General features: G+C 30.1%; 1 protein-coding gene across 1 annotated transcript; it reads right to left on the bottom strand.

Moving 5' to 3' along the window:
* Positions 1 to 517: 517 nt before the first annotated feature.
* LOC126734969 (60S ribosomal protein L10a) lies at positions 518 to 16207 on the bottom strand. The gene is made up of 4 exons (XM_050438837.1): positions 16061 to 16207; positions 15788 to 15943; positions 15022 to 15343; positions 518 to 728 (listed from the first exon to the last, which is right to left on the bottom strand). The coding sequence occupies exons 1-4, from the start codon at positions 16063 to 16065 to the stop codon at positions 558 to 560; spliced, it is 654 nt and encodes a 217-aa protein (XP_050294794.1). The 5' UTR covers positions 16066 to 16207; the 3' UTR covers positions 518 to 557.
* Between the last annotated feature and the right edge of the window lie 1122 nt (positions 16208 to 17329).

Below are 17329 nucleotides of genomic sequence, written 5' to 3' on the forward strand. Positions count from 1 at the left end.
TTCGAGGGTGACTTCTTATTCCTAAGAGAAAAGCAGGTCTAGAATTTATTTTTTATGATTTTTCTATATAATCCCAAGTACATTTTGTAGATTTTAATTTGGGTAACATTGGCATAATAGTGGGGCAACTTTTTATTTATCACAAGACATATTTTTAGTCTTGATACTTTATATTCTTAGCCCTTGCCTTTTTTCGATAAGCCTTCCTAATGAAAACGCTCTTCGCAGCTTAAATGTTCTATAAGAAAGGTCAATGCCGAATAAAAAATATTGTGCCCGACCTGATACTGTGCAATGACCAAAAAACATCTTATACCAAATTTAATTTTTTATATAATAATGTCATTTGTTACTGGTTTCTATAAGCTTCTCTTAGTTTTATCTATAAATTATTTTTCAGAACAGGCTAGACCGTATGTAAGAAAATTCCATCAATGAACAGTTTTGCCGTTAAAAAGGTTTAGGTTTAAAAGTTTTTCCGACACTAACGCCTATATTTAGAAATAAAATAAAGAAATAAGCCATTCGTAATAAAGATTTAATACAGAAAGTATAGATTAATACAATCTTTGTGGTGGTCCCATTGTTGACTTCACATGCAGAGATCTAACATTTTGCCAATGTTTCTTCAATAGTGAAACCAAGAAGTTAACTGATAAATGAACATTCTGTACCAGTTCATCTGGAGTCATGTCAACATGTCCAACAGCAACAGACAGGCAAAGGACCTAAAAAGGAATAAATATTTAAACCATGTACTATATTTGCAGGTAGATTTTGGTATATCGGTAGTTATAAAAGTATTTTTTGACATATTGAGTTGTTTTTTGTCACTTACGGTTTACGTAACGTTACGGCTTATGTAAACAAATTTAATTAATAGAACAGGTTCAATAGTCATACCACAGAAGATTTTGATTTCTTGAAGAGGAAACTGCGTTTTGACTCGTTTGTCAATTAACATAATACGAATTGATGATGAAAATAGTAACTTTAATTTTTTTTGTATATCGATCCCTTTTGTATATGGGGTCCCTCAAACAATGCTATATTTATTTGACAAAATAATAGGTTTTGGTCTCAAGAAAATAAAAAAATGCGAATATGCGTTCCTGCTGGACAGGTCGAAGAACGGTTTGGAATCAATGTTTGAGCTCTTGCTCGAACATTGATTCCAAACGTCATCGGAAGGTACAATATGGAACAATTTTTAAGAATACATGTAAAAAGTTCTATATGAAAATAAACTCAATATTGTTTTCCTGTTTGTTTACCGCTTGTGGGTACCTACGTTATACTAGATAAATTTTAGTAGAATGTATTTTTTATTTGAAAATAATAAAATGAAATATGCAGTATTAACATAATGTACAAAACATAATGTCATTAAAAATTTGATGTTTTAATCTCTTATTCTACTATTTTATTAAATAATAATATGTCGTTTGACAAAATATGATGTGTTGCTAGTTGAAAAAAAAGGCAGTCATCTAGCAATATACGAAATTTCATTTGTTTATCTTGAAAAGAAAGTGTTCTTTTTCCTGTGTCACCGGAATTAAGAAAAATTAAATCTTTCAACGCATTCATGGCACCCTTTTTAAAAATTTTAAAAATAGTTTTTTTCTGAGTTTAAAACAAAAAGTGGCAAATCCAGTACTATTATTCTCGGAATATTATTTTCTACCACAATACGTAATAATATACCAATTGTCCCATTTTAAATAACGAAGTTAGTGTCACTTCCTATTAAACCGAAAGCAACGAAAAATAACAGAAGAGGTCAAAAGATGCTCTTATTGTTCTATCGACATACCAAATTTCATTTCTTTATCTTGAAAGGTAAAAAAAGTATTAAGTGTTCCTTTTTTCCTGTGTCACCCGATCATTTAAGTATACCCTGTATACGTCCATTTAATATCGCAGTGGTCGATTGCAGCTAAATCTTGAAACGGAAAAAAAATTCAATAGGGGAAACGTTAATTAAGTTAGAAATGCTACTTTTTAAAATTAGTTTAATTGATACAGGGTGTCCTAAAAAGCGTGGTACATAATTTGCATTTTTTTAAATGGATTTACCTAATTGCTTTTATCGAAATGGGAGTCTCATTTGACCCTCTCTGTAACTCAATTTGCCCTAAAATGCGAGGTTACCTAGTTATTAACAATTTAATAAAACTTTCACGAAAATCAATGTTTTACCTAAATTGTAATATTTACCATCCACGTTTTTTATCATGTTTTGAAAAATCTATGTGGAGTCCTTGAATAAGTTCATCTTATCTTTAGAAATTCTTCTTTCAAATAATGTTATTTTAATTTTATGATATTTTTTAAAATGTTAGACCCTATATCTAGTAACGTGTTTTGATAGGGCATTCTTTTAACTTCAATTTTATACCAACAAACTTGCCTTTATCTCTAACCATTTTCTCAAAATTTGTTCTTAAAGGAGGAATGATATTTTTCATCATCAATGACTTTTTTCATAGGCATTATAACGTTTATTTTTACTAAGAGTACAAAAACCAAATTAGAACAGAAACAGAAGATAAAAGAAGAAATCAAATTGGCATTCACCAAGTCAGTTGTAGAAAATCCGAAATTTAGAATTAGACAAATAAGGACATACAAATACAAAAATTGTTCGTAGGAAAATGCCACAAAAATAAATGTCACTCCCATCAAGTTCAAGTTACATAAAAAAAAAAAATTAACAGCGTTAATTAAGAACATTATTTACACGATCTTCAAAAAAGCATGGACCAATAACAAAATCATGTACAAAATCATTTCTGTGGAACGTACAATTATCAGTGAAGAGCACAAATTTAAAAAATTTCTCGTTTTCTGTTGTTTGATTTTATGTCCATTAACAAGAAGTTATTCTTTTTTCAAAATCATTTTCGAGTTCTTGATGTAACTGAGCAGGTACATCAAGGGATATTTGTTTTTTTAAACACTTCCCTACGGAGAATTTTGATATTTCTTACTTATTTGTTTTAGACTAATTTGCGGTGCTTCTACAACCGACATGCTGATTGCCAATTAGTTTTCTTCGTTTAAAACTGTTTTCGTTCTAGTATGCTTTTTGTATTCTACGCTTCCAGTACGCTCGAATCGTTCTTTTAATTTCTTCTTCGAGTTTATAAGGAAATTTTCCTTATAAACTTTTAAAGCCAAAAAACAGTTCCCAATACATTTACCGATAAGGTAAATCTAATTCTCGCTGAGAGTAATTCATTTTGACACAAATTTACTTAAACATGTTGGCTAATTTACTTAACATGCATGATAAGTAAACATTATAATTAACATACATCACAAAACAAAAAATAAATGAATCATGCCCAACTTTTTACTTGTAAGAATGAATTCCTTATTTTTAAATGAGATTAGCATCAGAGATTAATATTACTTGTCTTTACTACTATTATTTGATTACGGTTATTACAACTATTGACATTTTTTTCTTACTAAAAAGTGTTCGAAACGACAGAATTGAACAGAGTGCTTGTCACTATTATTCCATAAAATATCTATTAATTGTTTTCCGACGTAAATGTCGTAATGCCTTTGAAAAAATATGTAATCTTTCCTTTAAGAACAAATTTTGAGAAAAAGGTAAACTTGTTGGTATCAAATTGATAGAAGAATGCTTTATCAAAACGCTTTACTAGACACAGCGTGTTTCATTTAAAAAATAGCGCAAAATTGAATTGAAAATATTCATTCAAATCATGGATCACCGCGGGAATACAAACATCTGCCCAAAATTTGCGATTTTTTGCAAGACTTCGCAAATCTATTGACAACCAATTCATCAGGTTTTATTTTCAGGATTATCGGAAAATTTATAGGCGTCTAATAAGTCAGAAAGAAAGTTGGTCAATAATTAACGAATGCAGGCAGTCTTCTCGTCGGCGGCTGGTTGAATCAGACTTTGGGCCCAATGATTTCAATGACTATTTTCCTTTGCTGAGAATTTACTGGAAACAGTTCCCAGTGACGGTAATCCATTGCAGTATCTAAATAGGATTGCTATCAACCAATCATTCTTCTTCCACCCTGTAGATGCCACTGAGGTCCTCGAAACAATTCAGTAATTAAGAATCATAGGTCTTCGGGTTCCGATGGCATCTCTTCACGCCTGCTGTCACTTCTGCCAAGTGCTTTGGGCAATCAGTCATTGCTTCAGGGCGAGTTCCCATCCTGTTTAAAGGAAGCTATGATTATCCCTCTTCATAAAGGTGGTAGCTTGGACCGACCCTCTAACATCCGTCCCATATTAATTTTGTCTACACTCTCCAAGGTTCTTGAGTGGCTTGGAAAACAAAAAATTGTTTCTTTTTTTGACCAAATACAATGTGCTGTCCCCTAATCAGTATGGATTTCAATCATGTAAAGGATACGCAGGATGCCATTTTCAGATTCTTGAAGGGGGTGTATCTATGAACTCTAAGGAGGATGCAGCAGCGGTGTTCTGTGATCTGTCCAAGGCTTTTGATTGAGTGGATCATGAAATATTGCCGTCAAACCTTGATTTTTACGAATTTAGGGGAGTGGCTTTGAGGTGGTTGAAGTCATGTCTGGTCGCACCCAGAGGGTGGTTGCATCTGGATTCATCAGGGTTGCCAGGAATGAGTTGGGGAGGGTGGAGATTGGTTTTCTCGCTCAGTTTATTTCACCTTAATACTCTCATATCCGGTATGGGTTGCCATTTTGGGGTTTGTGCTCCAAGGGACTCCTTAACATCATATTCACCAAAAAAGCATTAAGGTATCTGTGTGGTGTTGGTCTGAGAGTCTCTTGTAAACCTTTTTTTGGTAACTGAAAGAATTTTAACTGTTTTCTCACTCTTTATATTGGAAACTGCTAGACTCATACATAAGTCTGTTAGTCCACCATCCTGCACCAGTCATAATACTCATCAAATAAACAACTTATCTCTTGCAATCCCCACCTCCTCACTTACGAGAAACTCTCTTATATTTATAAGTCATAAAATATTTAATCTGGCTGTTACAGACCTTAAAAAGTTTAGGAACTAAAGAAATTAATCTTATCAAAAGCTACTACAGCATTGAAGAGTATTTTAACGACTCATTTTTAATATTTAAAATTAATTATGTATGTGTTTATCAGATTTTTTTTTATTTTTGCTTTATGTTAGTTCTTGCCTTATCTTCATTAAACTGTTTTTATTGTTGTATTTTTAGGTACCTACTTAATTTCTGACCTATGAATTTTGAGTAGTGTAGTATAGTTTAGTTTATTTGCTATTATTGTTGTTGTTTTGTGTTATTTGTTTCTTTGTTGTTAAAGTTCATAATTTTTAACAGTTTTTGTGTTATTTACGTTAAAATGAATAACTTTATTCATAGCCAAGGAAGTGATTGCGAATGTTTATAGGTAAGTAAAATGATAATAAGAGAATTATAAAGCCTAAGCTCAGTTATGAAAAAAAAACATTAAAATAAAATCATAATTTATGCGACACTAAATTTCAAAAATTATGTACCTAATGTTGTAATAAATAAAAATCATATTCAATGAATTAAAACCAAGCTCGATTGCTTTACAAACAAAAAAGATTTAAAGTTAATGTTGGTTATTTTGAATATAAAATGTCTATAAATATAAGTAATATGAATTGGAACGACGACTAAAAAAAATCGAATATCAGGATTATATACTTCTTGTACAAATTCTTAGGGTTTGCAATGAAGAAGCTACTAATAACTTCGTTAATCTACCAGTAAAGCGCAAACTTGAAAGAGTATGGTGAAAAAAATTCACAAAGAAGATGAAGAAAGAATGCGGACGGACCCCAACAAAATGCTTTCTAGTCCCGGCAAAAAAAGACCGCGAATGACGAAGGTGGAACAAGACGACTACTTTCATTTTCAAATAGTTAAACACCTAATAAATCGAATTTATATGGGTTTAAAGTTGTGCCTACTAGCAGAAAGCTGTTGCAAAAATTGCCAGAAGAAAAAAATTTTCCAAAAATAACATCTTTAAGGTATACATACCTAAGAGAAATAAAAAAACACTGAGCCGAAGGTCGCAATATTGTCTATTTAGATGAAACTTGGATAGACAATGACCTAACGTTTAAAAAATGCTGGCAGAGTGAGACTGTTACTGGAGTGGTTAGCAATATATCTTCAACAGGTACAAATTGATTATACTTATTTAAATAATAATTTAAATTATACATATTATGTAGTAAATTCAATGTTTAAACAGCATAATTCGGATTATCTGCCGTGCTCTTTCCCTCGCGATATCCAGGCATCGAGTACGGCACTCTTATTTTAAGTGAATAAACTAAGTAGGTGTATTACAAATTTTGTGTTTTCTTTACTTTACTTTTATCTCAAACTTCCCTAATCTTGTCTGTCATTTTTTTATTACATATTTACAAATAAAATATTTTAGAAAACCTTAATTTCCAAATTAATATCTTACCTACAAATACCTATTTTAAAATTAAAACCAAACCATATTTTTTAATATTTAATACATTCAAATCTGTGTAATCGGTTTATAAAATTTCGCACGTCACTGGCCATTTCATGAATGAAATGAGGCGGGTCTAGTCTACAACCACGTTCCCCGCACCGATACCGCTTAGCTACAGATTGGTTGGGCAGACTTTATTGTAAATTCTAGGATTGGGAAGCTTTTAGCACAAGTTTGTAAACTTAGTAAATAAAGTATATTTTGACTTTGACATTATTTGAGTTACGATTTTGATCACCCTGTATATATAAAAAAAATGGAATATTGAAAAATAAAATAAACATAGCGAAGAACTTTATACATTTTTCAAAAAAAATAAAAGACGTCAGTGGTAAATATTAAAATGTAAGTGAAACAATTATATTTTCGTGAAAATTTCTTTAAATGGTTAAGTTTTTAAGTCGCACTTTGGGGAAAAACTGTTTATGTTCAATTAAAAAACATTCAAATTATGTGACACGCTTTTTTGGAATACCCTGTATCAACCAAACTAATTTTAAAAAGTAGCCCCTCTAACATAATTAACATTACCCCTATTTAAGTTTTTTTTTCGTTTTAAGGTTTAGACGCAATCGAGCACCGCGATATTAAATGAACACCATATATCCTCTTTTTTTTTAAAGAATATGTACCTATAATACAGGGAAGTTCTCTGAGAGAGGGATTATAAATAGAAATAAAGGACCATAAACAGAGTACAATAAAAATTACTCTTTGCAAATATAACATTTGTAACTTGTCCACAGCAGTCAATTTCAAAGTTAATTGCCAGCATTGACAAAAAGCAATTGAATACATCTAAAAATGAACGTTTCTTTACATACCTACATACCAAATTTCGTTCATTTTTCTCAAAAAGCAATTATGCCAAAAAAATTTATAGTGTCCTCTTTATCCCTGGCCACTACAGGCACAATGACAGAGCATAAAGTTTTTAAATTAAATATAAGGCTAAAATAAAAATGTCTGCAACTTTAAAGCCACAATTACAATGACAAACATAAAAGTGGTAGTTATAATTGCACACTATTTTGCACCATTCTTCCATACAAAACCAGTTTTTTAACATAGAGTTGTTGGCTTGATGATGCTATTTTTATAGTTAATAATAAAAAGGCTAGAAAAGATAAAGCATTAAACAAAAGAAACTATAAACTGCAAGACTATTATTTATAATATGTATACCTTTCTGAAACTTATTGAATCAAGTTATTAAAATTGAAGCTTTTTTTAAATTAATTAATATTGTGATAGTGTAATAACAAATTAATATAACAAAAAAGGAAAGTATTTACTAATAGAAGAGTCAACCTGTAATGTAATACATAGTTTAGATTCTACATAGTTATGCAATCAATCTTGAGTTACTATCAAATTTAGAAACTTTCCCTTTCCTCCTTCCTTTCATAACTTTTTCTTTTAAGAATCAGGATTGTAAAAAGAAAACTCAGGACATAAGATCTTATTTGTATAGTCTTTGTTCATTTTCATTATCAGCAAAAAATCTTATATAAGGAATAATAAGCAGGTACTAACATTCCAAAGTTGGATTTAAGTTAATTTTTTTGATAATTCTAGAACTTTTGATAAAAACAAAAAGTTACGCCAACAAAAAGAATAATATCATAAAGTTATCAATCCCACTTTTAAAAAACAGTTAACTAGCTAAGAAGTTAAAATTTGAAGGGTCTACTTACATTATTAGAGGTCTAACAGTAAAATTTGGCAAACCTGCCAAACACCCTGTATATTTAATGGTTTATATAGATATTTAAAAAAAAATGCATAACTGACTTTTAAAATGAAAGCAGCGAACAAACTTTAATGGTGAAGCCATTTAAAAAAGTAGCATAGTATTGTGGAAACCACCTAAAATATTAATGTGTGATTAAAATATTTAGTGTGTATGATCCTAAAGTCTCAAAGCATAAAAAAAGGTTTATTTAAAGTTTTAAATGTTTCTATCAAAAATATTTTAAAAAATCAGCCTTGTTGTTTAATTATAAGTGTTTGAAATCATCATATTTATGTAGATTTGAAAGATCTTTTAATTTCATGGCATCTTTTTGCCCAATCAATGGTATTTTATAATTCATAAGTTATGCTATGCGTGTGTATAACTAATTACATATGGGGTGTTGCACCACCAGATGGGATGTTGGAAATCTTATGTAATTTTTAATAGGGTCAATTATTGGCTCTCCTTTACGTAAAAAACCTTGACGAAAATTTGTCTTTTTTTATTGCCTTGTACAGGTATGCCAGCCAAAATTTAATATTGGTGATGAACATCAAATAATTTGTCATAATAAGTTCATTGCATTAAAATTCTACATTAAAAAACTCAGGTATGAGTTACATCAAGTGCTAATGTTTAAATAGTTTTACCAAGGCAATAGTTACTGGAAAATTTCAGACTTGTTTGCAGCTTTTCTTCCAAATAGGCCGATACCCAAAATTAATAGTTAATAGAACTGTTACAAAGGTTAAGCAAAAAAGTAATGAAACAATCATCAAAGGCAAGAAAATGGTAAAGACTGGAAGAAAATAAAGGAAAAATAAGTACAAGAAATCTTGGAGAGATCAGGGGCATTGATCATACAACTGCATTTCAGGCATCAGAAGCTTAGAGATGGAGATGAATTAGGGCAGCAGGAGTTCTGTCTGCATATGATGGAAAGGGCAGACATGGATAGGGATTGTATAAGAAATATTTGCTTCTTTTCTACTTCTACTTTAACTATGAACCTAAAGTTCAAAAATATTGTTATTGGAATAAAGAAAATCAGGATAGATATGTAACAACGTGAACTCTGTATCCACAGAAAGTTAATGTTTGGGCAGGGCTTTTCGGACACCATATTTTACGACCATTCTTTTTCAATAGAAATTTAAATACAATTATTAAGAACTACTTAAAGAACAAATTTGCCAGAGTTTAAATGATCTTGCGAGAGAAAATCAAGAGGTTTGGTATCAAATGGATGGTTGCCCGGCAGCGTATTTACATACTATAGCACAGAGCACCATAAAACTCGGCGGCTCTGCACCGCAGTATAATATGTAATATATGTAATTGAGAAATGCGCTTATTCATTACTACATACTATACTACGCTACAGAGCATTAGAAAGAAAAATGCTTTTCATGTAAAAATTAGGTGATTTGTTTGGTGCTGTAAAATTGGTAGTAACAGAGTGAATAAATGTGTTATGATTATTATTGGTTTTTGTTTCATTTTTGTTGTTGATTTTAATATACAAGATGAGGTGTGTTAAAATATTTAATGAATACAATGCTACTTTAAAACTAAAAAACAATGTTGTGAAGGTGTGTCGTATTTTGGGTTTTAGAATTTCAATAGTGCTTTGTTTCTAAGCTAGGTTTTTTATTTTAATGTATATGAATACAAACTATGTATCTAAATAAGAACATATAAATTGTTAGATTTTATTTAGGTGCTATCTATTTAGTTTAGATTTGAAATTTAAAGGGTCTAATGAATAAAAATAAAGCAATTACTTTTGCTATGAAAGCAAAACCTCAAGACTTGAAGAAGTATATTTTTGTGTATTAATCGAGACAGAATGTATAGGAATATACAAATTATTATTTATTTTCTTTTTATTTTACTCATCTACCTAATATTATCTACCATAGATTGGACATGTTACCTATCTATAGACAATATTACCAAACTTAAGGAGTTTATAAGAACACCACTGTTAATTGGTAAGAAAAAGCTGTAAGAAATCATTCAATATTTTATTAGGTCTATTTTATATAAAAAAAAATAAAAGAAATGATACCTAGTACTCATAACAAAAAGATTAAATTCAATAGTACCTAGCATAACTAAAATAGCCCTAGAGGAAAATATTGATGACATGTTTTTTGAAGATATGATGGATACTTCTAACATAGAAGTGATCACAAATGAAAATAACAGTAAAGAAAAAGATGACACACTTACGTTTTTTCAACAAGATATAGTTCCAAATATGCCTTCATCATTTTCACAGCCAGATGATCTACTTAAGAGAAAAGAAGTTGCAGTAGAACAATTAAGTCAAAATATTTTAAATCTCATACACATGGTTAAAAGAGACTCGACTCCTGAAGCAACAAATATGGTGGTGAAAGTGAACAAAACATTAGAAAAAATAAAAACCTCACAGGAGCTGCTAAGTCTCTTTAGTAGAATGAAGAATATTTGTTGTGGAAAAATAATTAAAGTACAGCCTATGTTCACAAGTAGAAGATGCAATGACCTGGAATGACATCTGGATCAAAAAAAATTGAAAGACCAGCAAAAAATAAATAAATCATACGAAGACGTACGGTTCCAATGTCACTGAATCAAGCTGTTGACTGCAATCGCCAAATCTCATTAAAAAGTTGATTTTAGGCTAATTAACTATAATAAAATACTAATTTAGATACTAATTATTACAACTTATTAGATAATAAAGTTAGGATACTAACATAAAGTTTGGTAGACCGAGATATTTTATTTTTATTTTACGTTGAGTACCTGTGTTTATTTTTAATTAATAATTGTTTAATATCTATAATTTTTTATTAAAATTAATCTAATAAAATAATGTCTTATAGTCGTATCCTTACTTGGTACACCTTCTAATTCTAAACAGTTTGCTTACTTTTCTGAAATTGCAAAAAAATGTAAAGCAAACTTCAAAAGAATACTTAACTTAGTCAAGCTTAACCACTGAAGGAGTTTTTAATTTATATGAATTGCAGAATAATATAAATCAACTTTTGCACCATTAGTATTTTGTGGTACAATGTGTGGCTATGTTGAACATTTTTACCAACATAAGAGCATTTTTTCGCTATTTTAGAAAAGTTTACGCCACCGTATTATCCATACAAGCAGATTAATAATAAAAAATATAAATCTGTACATTCTGAACCGAAACCTATATTTTAAAATTAAACCAAATTTAGGAATGGACTAAAGAAATTACGTTTTACGCGTACGTATTTACGAACCTTTAAAAGCCCACAAGCCATTATTAAAATTTTTAGAGTACAACACACCTTCACAGCATAAGGTATTTGTTTTCAAATTTTCCAGTCGCATCATATTCATTAAATATTTAAACATCCTTTATCTTGTATACCGAAATATCCAGAAAAAATAATTACACAATAATTAAATGTGTTACTACCAATTTTACAGCACCAAACAAATCATATAAAAACATTTATCTTTCTAATGCTCTGTAGCGTAGTATAGTATGTAGTGATAAATAAGTGCATTTCTCAACTACATATTATACTGCGGTGCAGAACCGCGGAGTTCTAGGGTGCTCTGTGCTGTAGTATAGTATGTAAATACGCGCCCGGCACATACAACGCTTGCTGTTTGGGACTATCTAAACAACGCTTTCAATGGGAATGTTATCGGCCTGCGATACGTAAAAAATTGGCATCAAGATCTCTCTCCCAACGATTTTTTTTCTGTAGAGACTGGAGCCATTGAAAAAATAAAATTTACAAGGATAAAAATTATCCAAATCTCAAAGAGTTAAAAAATTTGATTTCGATGGAATGTAACAAAATTTCAGTTTATCAGTTAGCGAATGTTAGAAATTTTAGTTTTACAACCATTTGGGTCATTAAGACAAGTTTACAAGTTTTTTTTTAAATTTCATGATTTATATTATAATAATTTGTGTGCATGTGTACGATAGGACGAATTTTCAATGATAATTTAATTTAAACCACAACTTTACATGACAGTTTAGCCTTACCTAATTTTCTCACCTTGAGCGATACTCTGAGAAACAGGTGCGCGGTAGCAAGAACCTCAGTCCAGCTGGAGAGCTCATTTTTCTTGTGCGTTCGTTGAATTTACATCAGCGTATTAAAGTTAATTAAGAAAAATTGAAATAGTTACTTATTAACATTTTTATTTACATGGTCAAAGTTGTGAGATAATAAAATATGTTACTTATTGAGATTTATGCAATCAGAAACAGTTGCTGGTGAAGTCAGTATTCCCCTAGGAAAGGTATGTTTAGATTTTTTTTCATAAATTTACTTTTGATATCAAGTAATGATAAGCTTTTATTATTTTATGGTAAAGTTCAACAATTTGACATCTCTAAATACCACTATGGTTTATTAACTGTATTTCTGCATAATTTCTTTTATTTAACCCTTTTGCATAAACAAATTTCTATGGGCTATTGTTCTTTTTGGATAGTTTTAATTAAATGTACAACATGAAATTTAAAGTGCTGTTTTAAGTTTGCTGAGGCTTATTTAAATGTTGTTATTGTATGGAAAAGTGATTCTTAGATGGTAAGAATCTCTTTAGTTTTCTAATTAAAAAAAATATATATATGTTGATATTTAAATATAATAAATATTCTTTTGTCACCCAAAATAAAAAATTAATTTATATCATATAAGAATGATGTGGCAAATTCATAAAATATATGCAAATGTTTAAGCTTACAGTGTTACAGCTTAAAATACATTTTGGAAAGTAAATTTTTTACCATTATTGTTACCTTCTAAACATACTTTAGTATGGTGTTATTATGAACTTGAACTATTAATAATCAAATGCTTTTTAAAACTGACCTACTTAAACGTACCAAATGATTATGGATTTAGGTATCAAAAGGGTTAAGAAAACTTTCCCTCTATTTTATGGGACAATTTTTCCTAATATTTTTGAATAATTTTCCTAAGTTTCCCTAAGGCAACCTAAATGAAAATGGGCGAAGCAACAAAATTTACAACACCAAGAAAAAGACTTCAAAAGAGAAAAACAGATACTTTTCTTGACGACGTTAATTAAGGAGATTTGCGCAAAACCATAATAAACCATCACATGATAGAAAAGTTTGTCCCTACACTAAAAACAATATACAACAAAATTTGTACAAGATACTGGCTATCAAGGAAGTAAAGAGACTTTACATAAAAGGATCCACAAAATTGGTTTTCACTGGAGAAAGTTAAGCAATAACCAAAAAATATTAATGGAGCATCAACCTATAAAATTGCTTAGAATAGAATTTCTGAGATGGGTGCATCAGTATAGGGAGGAATGTTGCGACATAATATACATGAACAAAACACGTTTTTTTCTCCCATACTCTTAAAAGGCTGGAGTGATGAAGCTTCAGAGTTTTTTAACCTGGATCAAACAAACCGTTATACAGAAAGTGACACTGAAGATGAAGATAGCAAAATGTCTGGCAGAGGAGCTTGACAAAGATGATGAAGCACAAAGCTTAACTGTTGAAAGACAATAGAACCTATGTTAATTTATAAATTTTTGGTAATAAATCATATTTTATTAAGTGAATTTGCATCTCATTTATAAAAATATGATTATGGGTACCTTATGTTACAGATGGCAACACAACTTTAAAGTTTATTGTAAACATTAATAAATGAATTAATTAGAATTAAAGTTTTTTTTTTTGAAAATTGGTAACATTGATAACATAAAAGTAAAAAAATGTTTAAAGTTTTAAAACTATTTTACAATAAACAAAATTAGTCATCTTTAACCTAAAATGTGTGATTTATTAAAATAATATAATTTAATAAATTGCATTTTATAGCTATGTGTAGGTGCCCAAATAATTTTACACTTTTTTAAGACATTTAAACTCCTAAAAGTAACTTATCAAGCTCTTCAAAGTGATAATTTGGTTATTACATGCAGTTGGGAATTTTTTTTTATTAAAAATAATTAATTAAAAAAAATTGTAACTAAAATATGCAGCATTAACACAGCACATCCTGCTAAGTAGTAAATTTTTTATTCTCCATCTCTATCACACACATAGTCTTTTGCACTAGTGCCAGCAGCATCTAAATTTTTGTTGTGACTGGTTACCTTTTTCTTAGGCGAATACTTTTGAGTAAGTTCTGGAGTGAACAAGACATGACCATAACATCAACACCCATTAACTTTGACTTCAGTTGTTTATTAACTTAATGCAGATTTTGAAACATGATTTAAGACTGGCTGATGTCATAAACAATGTAAGAATGTTGTTCTGCATAATTCTAATAAATAGCCTTAATAACATATTCACAAAGACATAGCATATTTAAATTCAAAAGATAAAATAGTTGCTCACAGATAACAGACTACACTGATCTCAGATCCTGACATTTTTATCACATACCATTTGTTGTCATAATGATTGTTATAATTTATTATTACAATTTGTGTAAGTATATTGTTTAATTAATTTGATCTAAATTTCATATTTTATGGTTTCCATGTTGTTTTATTTTATGTTTACTAATCATAAAAAACAGAAAATGAGTAATTAATACATCCATGAAACTTAATACTCTATACAATTGTTTTGGATATTTCAAAATTTGAACTCTTAATAACAAATGGATAACTAAATGAATTATTGTAGATATATTGCCTCTTATAGTTTTTAATTATTTTTTTTTAGAACAAGAACACAAATTGATGCTTACCTTCTTCATTTGAAATTTAATAGTTGCCTTCACCTCATCAATCTTTTGCACCATGGATTCCTGGTGAGAAAGCAGACCCGGAAATTTACCAGCCTTGTTTAAACCAGGCCCTAATAACCGAGGAATCTGCTTGATAAGGGCTTCAGAAGCAAGAAAAGCATCATACTTTTTTGCCAATTTTTTGACAAGTTTCTTATTTTTGTTAAGTTTTTTCAACGCTTCAACATCCATGTAGGGAACATTATTAGCCTTGGCCTCGTCACAATGCTGTTGATCACCAAGGATACAAACTTGCATTTTTGGGCGAGGAATGTGCTTAAGCCTGAAAGTACAGGAAATTTTAAAAATAGGAAAATTATTGGCAGCCAGAGAAGGCTTTGAGAATAATTTCATTGTATAAGTCATAATTTTAGATAGAGAATTAAAATGTTAATACAATGAGAATAATTTTATTGTATAACTCATAATTTTAGATAGAGAATTAAAAAGTTAATACAATCGGGGCATCCTGTTAACTTACCTACCACACAAAAAAAGGTTTCTTACTTAATAAGACTTTTTTTCGATAAGCTTAGAACATATCTAAGCAATATCTGCCCAATTGTTTTAAGACCTTGGGTGCAGGTCCGCCATCGTGGCTTCCTGAATAATTATTAGACAATTTAAGGCTTACCAGTCAATTGGTAACTAACAACTAGATCTAATTTAGGTAATGTTTAGAATTCAATATGTGAACCTTAAATTGACTAAAAACCAGGTAACATACTTAACAGTGCCGCTGAAACGCTTGTCCTTTTGGGGGTCATAATTCTTCAAACCAATCTGGATTTCCACAGTCTCAAGAAAATTCCTTTTCTTTTCCTTAGAGTTGTTTAGAACCCCATTTACGCATTCGTAAAGGGTATCTCTGGATACTTTTGAACTAAAAATATAAAAGGAATAAAAAATATTTGACTCTAAAAAATAAGTTTTTTTATTAAATCAGATAAAAAGATTTAGGATTGTCGAAATATTTGAAGAACAATATTGCTTTACTCACGTCATTTCTTTCCGATAAATATCCTTCCGCGCGCTAGCTTACGCCACAAGAGGTCAAACAAGAAAAGAAAGATATTAAAGGGAAATTAGGCATTTATTGGGTGGACTTTATTCAATTGTCAATGTCAATGTCAACTCATTATGTCAAACATGTAGCCTCACGTGTTAAGGCGGATTTTCATAAATCTAAGATACGAGATGAATTCACTGACAATATTTTAAGTGCGAAAGGTGATTATACCTACCTAAGTGTATGGATTTCAAAACGGTTTTACATGTTATAATCTCGGCCTAAAAAAAAATATTGTTAACTACCTAGATAACTAAAATTTAATATCCACCTATATTATACATTACAAAAAAAGTTGAAATAGTCAAAAGCAAAGGGACATTGTACATCCAAAAAAAGTTTAAAAAGAAAAAAAGAAAGAGAAAACATTACATTACATCATTAATAAAGTTATAATACTTAAATGCATAATCGACTAGATAGATATCTACATCATAAAAACATTTATTGGATAGGAATTCCTTTAGTTTTCTTTTAAATATCAAAACGGTTTTGCCAATCTTATATCCTTCGGTAATTTGTTGTATAGTTTTGGACCTATTCTTAATACACATTTTTTAGAAATAAGTAGCCTGCTATGAGGCATATAAGCAAAACTTCAAATATATACATACACAGGACCGTCAAAATTCTATATTCCCTAAAAAGAGGTCTACAGGAAGTCATCGATGATAGTCGGGCAATACACCTGTTTTTGGCTAATAAATACTCGACGTGCATGCGACGTACAGCCCCAGAGCTGAATACCATATATAATAGCGTGGTATAGACAAATTAGTTGAATAATTTCCATTACCACCCTAAGGTTCCTAATGGCATAACATAAATTACCGAGTTTCATCGACAACTCAGCACAATAAAATTCCCAAAAAAGTAAATCATCCAACGTTAAGCCAAGAAACTTAACTGAGTTTTTGCGTTCCAAACAATCGTTATCGTTGGTTACACATTAATTAATATCACTATTTATTTGACATGCATGAAAAACCATGTAAAATTAGTCTTTTTATTCTTCAAATAAAGTTGATTTAAAATAAACCAATTGCTAAATTCCTCTAAGGCTTTTCCAGCAGATACATCAATTGTTTCCATGTTCTGTCTTCGGACCAGCGCAGATGTATCATCAGCATACATGGTGATGACAGTATGTGTTATTGCCAGAGGCAACGGATTAATAAATAAAAGAAACAACACCGGGCT

This window comes from Anthonomus grandis, chromosome 4, assembly GCF_022605725.1.
Source record: "Anthonomus grandis grandis chromosome 4, icAntGran1.3, whole genome shotgun sequence".
Taxonomy (NCBI): Eukaryota; Metazoa; Arthropoda; class Insecta; order Coleoptera; family Curculionidae; genus Anthonomus; species Anthonomus grandis.